The sequence below is a fragment of the Pagrus pagrus genome (assembly GCF_965226575.1).
Source record: "Pagrus pagrus genome assembly, chromosome: 6".
In the NCBI taxonomy this organism is placed as follows: Eukaryota; Metazoa; Chordata; class Actinopteri; order Spariformes; family Sparidae; genus Pagrus; species Pagrus pagrus.
In genome coordinates this window covers 10280659-10291745 of record NC_140190.1, presented here as the reverse complement: position 1 = coordinate 10291745, position 11087 = coordinate 10280659, and the positions used below count along the sequence as shown (strand labels likewise).

The 11087-nt window shown below is 41.1% G+C and overlaps 1 protein-coding gene across 1 annotated transcript; it reads left to right on the top strand.

Annotated features, from left to right (window-relative positions):
* Nucleotides 1-2129: 2129 nt before the first annotated feature.
* On the top strand, nt 2130-11087 carry LOC311258070 (uncharacterized protein; the record flags this gene model as incomplete). Its single annotated transcript, XM_084354116.1, has 18 exons — nt 2130-2376; nt 2862-3024; nt 3193-3342; nt 3463-3623; nt 3710-3886; nt 4043-4184; nt 4271-4458; nt 4554-4695; nt 4800-4970; nt 8118-8512; nt 9120-9285; nt 9380-9532; nt 9612-9772; nt 9873-10049; nt 10138-10276; nt 10401-10588; nt 10678-10819; nt 10912-11087. Exons 1-18 carry the CDS (start codon nt 2194-2196, stop codon nt 11085-11087), a joined length of 3174 nt encoding a protein of 1057 aa, XP_084210242.1. The 5' UTR covers nt 2130-2193.

Genomic DNA, 11087 nt, shown 5'->3' with positions numbered 1-11087 from the left:
TGAAATCTATTCTTATCTAAGAGACCAATTTCACGGCAGACACTTTGACTTGTCGTAGCAGAAACAGCACAGGTGAGACCAATAACATTAACGATGGCTCCATTCTATTAAGTGTCAGTGAGTGAGCCTACACAATACCACAGCACTGGAAGTGGCTCACCTAAATGGAATGCAGCCATCATTAATGTTATAAATCACACCTGTGCTTTTCCTAATCTGTCAAGTCAAAATGGTCTAGTGTTAGATTTAAAATGTATGGTGTGTGTGTCTGCATGTGTACTTTACATAGGTGTCATTGACACTGGGGATGCTGGGTATATGTCCCCACCACTTTTTGAAATGGCCAGTTTGATCGCCATCACTTTTTAAAAGGATTAGTTGTTAAAAATGTTCTGACAAACATTGTTCAAGGGACATACAACAACATGTCCGTGAAAACCTCAGTGGTTAACCTTCTCTCTGAAGTGTTGAGGCATTTCTTTATCAGAAGCCATACGACGTAGATATGTTGGATTTTAGTGTGTTTCTCCATGTTTCTCCCATAGACTTCAATACAGCTGACACCACAGTCTGGCCCCAAAGCAAGATTCAGTGACGAGGTTTCTTGGTCTACACCAGGAAGGCAGTCTGAACAGACAAACTCATCAAAAACATTTAGACAAAGTATAATCCAATTCCAAGTATCAGGTTACATGTGGCAGGGTTTCATGAAACAAGCAACAGGGTCCAGAAGCTCAAAAGCCAAGGCCCAAACTTAGAAAACAAACTTTTGCAATCCGGCAACTGGCAAAGATATGGTGGAAAAGGTTGTTTTTTTAATCGGCAGGGCTGACAAGGGGGAGTGGAAACAGGTTGAGCTGGTTGGCGAGAAAGATCAGGTGACTGGGTCTGGAGGGAAAAGTGTTATTTCAGGCCAGGAGGAGTGGCTGGATGTGGGGGTGAGGTGACTGGCACGGGAATTAAAAAGTCAGAGGGCACCTGGCGGACAGGAAGAGGATGGATTTCAAAGTGTTAACCCTAACCCTTTTTTGATTAGAACAATTACCACAAACTAACACAAATGACTTGTTGCCATCATGGGTGCAGTGGAAATGGGAACTAATGGGAACTTTGGAGCGACAGGACATCCAGAGTGTGGTACAGTAGGTGGGGGGTGAGTAGGGGCCCAACCACAAATGTTTTCTCCAGGGCCCTCAAAATGTTGAATCCAGCCATGATTGATGAGTTTCAGCCCTGGAGGGTTGACTTCAGGCTTCAGGTTTGTCGGGTAAAGTTAAGGGTTGGAGGTGAGGGTTAGGTGCAAAGTTATAAACGTAACATTTCCGCATTTAAATGTCTAAAAACGACGTTATGTCACCATAACTTGTGGGAAACATACGTCAGATAGTGAGCAGGGAATTCAACGAAAGTGACGGGACATACTGTAACATGAATAAAACTTTAACACATTACCTCGTCCGTGAACTGTTCCGCCTGAGTCATGTAGGTAGGAATTTCTACAGTAATGGTGGCAGTTTGACGATGAAGACAACAACTCCCATGATTCCACGCTTCTTGCGTCTTGTATTTTGTTTTGACTGAGAGACCCCAAGTGGAAGAGATCACATACCGTGTGTTTAAAGTCCTCACAAGTATAGAAGTTGAAAATCATAAGCAGGAGGTGAATGGTCATTTCTACCTGTATTATAGATATACTGACAGTAATAATTAATGATTAATTGTTTTCCCGTTGCACCCTTTGAAACTGGAGCCAATGTAACTAGCAGCAAAGTGCTTGTACTCTGAGATCATGACACAGTGATTTATTGAACACATCTGTTACATACACACCTGCATAAAAATCCACTGTTATGTATTTGAATATACCTTTACATGTTTTTACCATACTTTACCAACTGTATTACTTTTTCACTGATTGATTACTGACAATTGATGTTTATTAAGAGGACTACAGAGACTTCCTTGTGTCCATAACATGCAATGCATGTGCACACAGTCCAGCTGGACAAGTTCAAGCTCCAATTTGTTTTTCACCTCGGGTCATGTGAGGCCCCCGGTGTTTTGTAACATTTCCCAGTTTGTGAATTATCCCCGCAGCCTCCTCCACTCCTCACCAAGATAACGTCAGAGGCACCATCCTCTCTGCAGGAGCACAGAGTGATTTTAGAGAGGGTTTTTTGAAATATCTTCATCATGATTTTTCAAGCAATTTTTGAGTGTATGGGCTTTACTAGTTGGCTGTTGCTCGGTTTTGTGGTGTTACTTTTGACCGATGTGGTCAGAAACTGGAGGCCACACAACTTTCCACCTGGACCTTGGGCTGTGCCTTTTCTGGGAAATGTCTTCACAGGAGTTGACTTCAAATCACTGGAGAAGGTGAGGTGAACCGTAACACTTTATTTTCCAAGCATAGAGTAGAAAAGAGTAGAGGTGATTTCTAATATCCAAGGGGCAATTTGGCTTACAAGAAAACAACAGATACACAGTGGAATCAAAAAAATTGCAACTCAAAAGTGTTTGCTCACCAACTGCCAATGACGTCGGTGCATGTTCAAGTATTTAAACCGAACCAAAAAGGGGTTTTGACCAGCAGGACTTTTATATGTGAGTTTTCAACAAATCATGAAATAATTTCTCAGCTTCAGCCATGCCAAATAATCAGTGACAACTGCCTTTTGATACATGGAAAATAAGTGCTGATTTACTTAAAACTGTCAAAGAAAAACAGTTTCAAAAATCATGAAAACATCTCAAACAAAGACAAACTGCATCAACACAGAGGAATAAAAAATATATAATTCATGCGTTAAAAGAATACAAAATCCTCTGAGAAACATTTTGTTATTTGTTTTTAAATGCAGCTTGCTCAGGAGTACGGTCCCGTGTTCAGCTTGAGGAGAGGCAGCCAGAGGATGGTGTTTATCTCAGGATACAAGATGGTCAAAGAGGCTCTTGTTAACCAGCTGGACAGCTTTATGGATCGACCTATCGTCCCTCTCTTCCACGTTGTCTTCAAGGGCCTTGGTGAGTGTGTGAGACCATGAATGCATCACAGCACAAATGTCTTTCACTGTATAAAGCTCGTTCTGTGTAATCACAGCACAATACATGTTATTCTCAAATTACGTGCAGGAAAGATGCGGGGTGTGTTCGCTTTGTGGATAATCTGATATACATGTAACATTCCCACAGGCATAGCTCTGAGCAACGGTTACCTGTGGAAGAAGCAGAGGAAGTTTGCCAACACACACCTGCGTTACTTTGGAGAGGGTCAGAGGTCAATGGAGAAATTTATTGAAGTGGAAAGCAACTTCCTCTGTGAAGCTTTCAAAGAGGAACAAGGCAAGTACATTATAGAGATCCTTGTGTTTGTCATCACATCACAAATGTGCAGAATGTTTGTGTCAAATAAAGTTACAATCATAATATGATTTATCTCCGTGTCAACTGAATTCAACACAGGGAGGCCGTTCAATCCCCATTACATTTTAACGAATGCAGTGTCCAACATAATCTCATCGGTGGTCTTCGGACATCGCTTTGAATACAGTGATCAAACCTTCCGCAAGGTTCTGGAGTTGGACAACGAGGCCATTGTGCTCGCTGGCTCTGCTCAGACTCAGGTAATCCCTCATCTACCTCAGCTATCATGTTGATATCACAAAACATCCGGGACTATTACTGACCTGACAGTGTGTCCCATCCATAGCTGTACGATGCCTTCCCTGGCTTAATGCACTACCTGCCAGGACCTCACCAGACCGTCCTTGCCAACTACGGTGAGATCGTGGCTTTCCTGAAAAAGGAAGTAGAGAGGCACCAAGAGGAGTGGAACCTTGATGACCCCCGTGATTATATCGATGTGTACCTGGGAGAGATGGAAAAGGTAAAGAAAAAGGCAAACTAGGTCAAATGAAAAAGTTTAAATGTGAACAATTTGATGCCATTAAAAAGTTTTCTAGAAGACGTCTTCCCCAAAATGACATAGTGCATCTTTAAAGCATCGATGCCATAAAATAAGGGTGTCTTTTGCTGATGCTAGAAAAAGGAGGATCCCCAGGCTGGCTTCAACATTGAAACCCTGCTGGTTTGCACCCTGGACCTGATTGAGGCTGGTACAGAATCAGCTGCCAACACTTTACGCTGGGCCATCGTATTCATGTTGAACTATCCAGAGATACAGAGTTAGTATCAGATCAAGTCTTTCTTTGTGTTTTTATAATGTCCACTGAGCTGCCCGTTGTAGCTGCGACTCTGCTTCCTCTCTCAGAGAAAGTCCAGGCAGAGATCGACAGAGTGATCGGGCAGTCTCGTCAGCCCATCGTGACCGACAGACCCAACATGCCTTACACTGACGCTGTCATCCATGAGATTCAAAGAATGGGAAATATTGTTCCCCTGGGATTCCCTAAAATGGCCAGTAAAGACTCTACACTGGGAGGGTACTTCATACCAAAGGTAAAGGGCTATCACCAGACTCACCCAGGGATTAATGACAAGCTGTAAATTATTTCTTCGCAGCTCATATCAACATCTCATTACTCATTTTCCAGGGCACTCCTATCACTACGATGCTTGCAACTGTGCTGTTTGATAAGGATGAGTGGGCGACTCCAGATGTCTTCAATCCTGAGCATTTCTTGGATTCAGACGGCCAGTTTTGCAGAAGAGACGCCTTCTTGCCATTTTCAGCAGGTGTTTTTCTCAACTGCTGCACTTACAATGATTAACAGGCTTGCAGGAAATTCTATGCGAGTTAGTTAGGAGTCTGCTAACCTAAAGCTGCTGTTTCCCTGCAGGTAAACGCGTGTGTTTAGGGGAGCACCTGGCCAGAATGGAGCTGTTCCTTTTCTTCACATGTCTCCTCCAACGCTTCAACCTCACTCCTGCTCCTGGAGAGATGCCCAGCTTGGAGGGCGTGCTGGGCTTCACCTATTCCCCTCAGGCGTTCAGTGTTGTAGCTGTGCCTCGCTGATCTTCTTCAGGCGCCAGGTTTTAAAGGAAGAAGAATGTGTGGAATAGAAAAATATGATATCTCTGGTTCTGCTGTATTGATTTTGATCATTTGTTTTTAAACCATCCATAATGAGTGTTATAGAAGTAATGCCAGACAAGTGGACTGCTATTCAAAACCTGGGGCTTACATTACCCACAATGCTACTTAGCCACTGAGTGACATCACTGGAGGTGATTCATCAGATTGCATGCATCTTCCTCTGGAGCCACAAAAAGCTTTATACTACTTTTTTCACGTATGCAGTAGTACTCCTCAAGACCTGTAAACACACTTTAATGTGTAAAATGGTGGAGTTACTCTTTAAGACTGTGTGCAATCAAAATTAGTTAACATTTCCTGTTAATTCTGTTGCACCTGATGGGGAAATCTGCCTTACACGTGTATGATAAGTACATGGTGACTTCAATGAAACACGGGACAAAACAGCTCCATGACATAATCTGTAACTCCCACAGGGGTGACAAGCTTTTATCTACAGGATATTAATGATCCTTAATTTTTATGACATTAATAATCTGTTGTTCCCTTCAGGGTTACCTAAGGTAATGAGCTAATATAATCAGTCACAAAATAAAAAAAAACACCTGCACACAAATCATTATCCCTATGTTATCCTCTATATCTAACATTAATTTAGTAAAAATATGAAAAGCTTTAAAAAAATACATACAGCCATATGCATTGACCGGCAACACTTTATAATAACCATCATGGTGACTTTAAAATGTATTAAAGTTTGGTTAATAGTTATTTCACTGTTAACAAACATAAATCATTTATTAAGCATTAGTAAAGGTTTATAAACATCAGTTGCAACGTCATTAGAGGCATCCAGATAATGTTTATACATGATCTACAGTATTTATTAAACATTTACAAAGTATTATAAACATCAGTTGCAACTTTAAAATAAACATTTTTTTAGATAAATGGTCTATAAAGCATTTCAATGTTTGCAGTGAAATAACCATTAACTAGAGTTTGATTAACTATACATCTGTTAATCATCTATTAATGATGGTTATAATAAAGTGAAATCCATTGATGTTCCTTCTTTGCTTTTGCATCAAGGGCAGTTTGGGAAATTATCTTTGTAAATCTTATTCATCCCAAGATAAACATGTATGAATACATTTAAAATTAGACTCTTTGATTTTAATACTGCTAAATGAAAGAATGTATTCTATGTATTGTACGCGCATGATCATGTATGTTCACCTGATGCCATGTCATTTTCACAGCTTTTTAACAAGGAGGCAAGACAAGAAGTACCAAAATTAGACGAGGCAGGATCGAATTCTCTGGTTTTGCCTTCAAGTAAGGCGAAGTAGTCACTATATACTTCAATCAACTGCAATTTATTTTCTTTGATAAGGAAACGCACAAAACTCTGAAAAATGTATGAAGTGTTAAGGATGTACTTAGATCAATAAATGTTTTTATTTGTATCCCAGAGTGCGTATAAATTCAATTTAGTGAAATCAGTGTTTTATCAAAAAGGTGAGAACATGGAGGTCGTGGTGGTGAGCTTCAAAAACTTCACAAATTATTTGGAAAGTATTGAAAATGTAGTAATGTCAACCTTTGACAGACATTTATGGTTCCAGTGGAATAACAAATTTTCTTAGCTGTGTTGCAAAAATATATATAAATATAAATGATTGTCATGCAACGGAACAAATCATCCATTAGATGCCTTTTATTCCCACTGAACATTGTATTGTTTGCTTGTTTACACTATAAAACCAGTCGTGTACCAAGTGTAAGGTCACTGAAACACTTGTGTTATGTCAGTGAGCTGAGGTTGTCGTTCCTGATGACTAAATGTAATAATTAGGGCCGGGACTCGATTAAAAAAATTAATCTAATTAATTACAGGCTTTGTAATTAATTAATCGAAATTAATCGCATTTTTAATCGCATATAAATATTTGACCTGAGAACAGTGAGAAGCAATTTTTTTCATATAGGTTTTAGTATACCATTGAATAATGACTGAATAAAAAAAAGAAAGAAAGAAAAAAAAAAAGTTCCTTTGTAATATTTACATTTTTGGGGATACTGAATTTTAGGTCTTCATTGAATGGTAGCCATAATTATTACTATTAAAATAAACTGAATAAATAAAGACATGGGATGTTTCATTCGGTGTGTAATGGACATATATATAATGTATTAGTTTCACTTTTTGAATTGAATTAGTGACATAGGCCTTAATAAACTCTCCCATGACATTCTAATGCACCTGTACATCAGAAACAATAGGAGTGATGGGTACAGTAGGATATGCAATAATTAACCACTGCATACATCTTGACAGCTCCACTTTACACTGTTGATTTGTATAATCTCAACAGACATGTCCAGTGATTTTCAGCTTTCTGTGTTTACATGTGTCTGTTCTGATGATACAAGTCAGCTCCTGAAATGTGCGTTTCTCTTCTATAAAACACATTCTACATCGCGGAGGCAACGTCTTTCCACTTAGGGCTTCCTTCACCTTTTAAACGGGGCAGAGCTCCGTGGGAAACACCTGCCTGACACAGCAACGTAGGGAACCGTGCACGTCCGCGGCGCACAGCACCGAATGCACGCGGCTACGCGCCGCTTTGGGTTGTGAGCGTGCATGTCGCGCGTCTACATTGGAAACTAATAGGTAGGCTATTATCAGTATAATCAGAGGCAACCATGAATGAGTTCGCCTCAGTTTCACGTGATTGTCACTGTCAGCCTGTTAATTTTACTGACCCGAGCTGAGACCATGGATGTATTATGTTATATTATAGATCCATGGCTGAGACTCACCCCAAGTGTCGGCGGCTTTTTAACTCGTTAAATAATTGTGCTCCAGTATAATCGGTACGCCTGAAACTCATCCAGTGAGAAACGTTCCGCGGTGCAAATATAAGTGCGATTAAAATGCGTTAATTTTTTTTAACGCGTTAATTTTTGCGTAATTAATTAATCTTAATTAACTCGTTAAAGTCCCGGACCTAGTAATAGTATTACTAAGTTTAGGTAAAACTGATTTATTCATGTTTTGTTGCATGTTTTCTTCATTACATTCTAAGTTTTTCATATGACAGAGGACTCTGTTGAGGGAAAAGCAGGTGTGTCCGCAGCAGATTATATAAGAGCTCTGTATCAAACACCTTTGTACAGACTCTGAATAGCGAATTAAAAGAGTGTACAGTAGTTGCTGACAGTTTGGACAAGCCTTATAAAAGCCCAGGAGTTAGTGAGGCGGAAGATATTGTTGGAAAGCTTCGACCTTCCTGCTGCTGCTGGTTTAACTCTCCAAAAATGTGGCTGTATAACCTTTTGCTCGGTCTGGACCTCAAGGGGCTCTTCCTGTTTCTTTTTGTTTTCATTCTGATCGCGGACTTCCTCAAAAACAGGAATCCTCCAAATTTTCCTCCAGGACCATTTGCTCTGCCTATTGTGGGGAATATGCTCAGTGTGGACAATGTACATCCACACAAGTATTTTACCAAGGTAAAGTTTAATACACGGCGGGTTTCACCTTTTATGGCTTTAATGATGGAAAAATAAAAGAGACATGATTGTGTTGAATGAATGTTTTATGCATTTTGTCATTTTTTCAAGCGTGAATTAAAAAAAGTAACTTGTAGTTCACACCTGTTAGGAGATGTGTATTTGCATTTACGGAAACAACATTAAAACCACTAACAGGTGAAGTGGATATCATTGCTCATCTTGTTGCAATGTATTGATATGCTGGGAAACCGGTTCTGTGTCAGTTGGCATCCACATGAATGCCAGGAGCAAACGTTTACCAGGAGAACACTGCGTTGAAACGAAATTTACAATGTTTTTCACTTGAACTAGTGGTTTTAATGTTGTGACTAATCAGTGTAAATTACTAGTTTTCATATAGAAACTAACGGCAGATACTGATATCTAGTGGTGCCATTGTAAACATAAATGGAAATTCTGCCTGTAAGGACACTGGGCCACACTGGCAGCCCATTTGTTGCTCATTATGAGTTAGCAGGTTTTGTTATTTTTGACCAGTATAAAAGTTCATATGATGCAGTAATGTGTTGCAGTTCATCACTGTTTCTTGATGTATTGTCCTCAGCTGGCTGACACCTATGGGAATGTGTTCAGCGTTCGCCTGGGCAGTGATAAGATGGTGTTTGCATGTGGGTACAAGATGGTGAAGGAGGCCATTGTGACGAAAGCCGACAACTTTGTGGATCGACCGTTCAACGCAGTTGCTGACAGATTCTACTCAGGATCCTCAAGTATGCAAATCTCTCTCTGTCTTTAGGGTCATGCTGCACACAAACTAGTCCACCTGAACCATTAACCCTGTTTCCTCTGTGTGTTTGTGTCTAGATGGTCTGTTCATGAGCAATGGTGAAATATGGAAGAAACAGCGACGCTTCGCCTTGACTACCTTACGTAACTTTGGCGTGGGCAAAAACACCATGGAGCAGCGTATCTGTGAGGAGATCCGACACCTGCAGGAGGAGATAGAGAAGGAGAAAGGTGGTACACAACAAGTAGAAGTTCATAATCAGCTGCATCAACTCTTCACTTGTGTAAACAGTGGACTCCTTTCCTCCAGGTGAACCCTTCAGCCCCGCAGGCCTCTTCAACAACGCTGTGTCCAACATCATTTGTCAGCTGGTGATGGGGAAACGGTTTGACTACAGCGACCACAGATTCCAAGTCATGCTGAAGTATCTGAGCGAAGTTCTTCTGCTGGAGGGCTCTGTATTGCGTCTGGTAAGATAGTAACATCCATTTAGTTCAGTCAGTCAATCAATCAATTAATCAATCAATTTTTCCTAAAAGTTTCTCTCGTTTACTGCTTTCTTCGGGGCAGCTGTATGATGCATTTCCACGAGTGATGAAGCACTTGCCAGGTCCTCACAACAAAATGTTCAGCAATTTCAGCACCATCCTGGATTTCATTACTGAGGAAGTGGAGCTTCACAAGAAGGATCTGGACCACAACAATCCCCGGGACTACATTGATGCTTTTATCATTGAAATGGAGAAAGTATGTGAACGACTGCATTGCAAACACTTGTGCTTCCTGTCAGTCGACCCATCATTCACTACTGTGTCCTCTCTGCTTTTTTGAATAGCACAAAGAGTCAGAACTGGGCTTCACTGAGACCAATCTGGCTATGTGCTCTGCGGATCTGTTCTTGGCCGGAACGGAGACAACCTCCATCACTTTGCTGTGGGCTCTGACATACCTTATCAAACACCCAGATGTCCAGGGTAGGGGACCAATCAGCATACTATGAGGAACTGCTAGTGTCTCTACTTACATAATGCACCTTTAAAGGAGGACTCTTAAAACAATACTCAAATGCCTGTTCCTTCAATTTTCTTGTGTTTCCAGAGAAAGTCCACGCAGAGATAGACAGAGTGATCGGACAGAACCGCCTTCCCACTATGGCAGACAGACCCAACCTGCCCTACACTGACGCTGTCATCCACGAGATCCAGAGGATCGGAAACATCATTCCTCTCAACGGACCAAGAATGGCCGCCAAGGACACGACACTGGGCGGTTACTTCATACCCAAGGTAGATTCAGTAGATTGTCATATGAGTCTTAACAGGATTGAAAATTTATGAGCAATGAAAAAGTTTTGTTGTTCTTCTTGTGTTTTTAGGGTACGTCCCTGATGCCCAATCTGACCTCTGTGCTGTTCGACAAAAACGAATGGGAGACTCCAGACAACTTCAACCCGGGACACTTCCTAGATGCTGAGGGAAAGTTTGTGAAGAAAGAAGCTCTCCTGCCTTTCTCTGCAGGTGAACCACATTCACCTCAATCTAAAGCATTACCTGAACCACAATATTTATCCTGAGCCCTTTAACCTTTGTGTGCGTATGTGTTTCTTCAGGGAAACGTGTGTGTCTCGGAGAAGGCCTCGCCAAGATGGAGCTGTTCCTGTTTTTGGTTGGTTTACTGCAGAAGTTCTCCTTCTCCGTTCCTGATGGAGTAGAGCTGAGTACAGAAGGAATCAGTGGAACTACACGAGTACCACACCCCTACAAAGTTCACGCCAAGGCTCGCTGA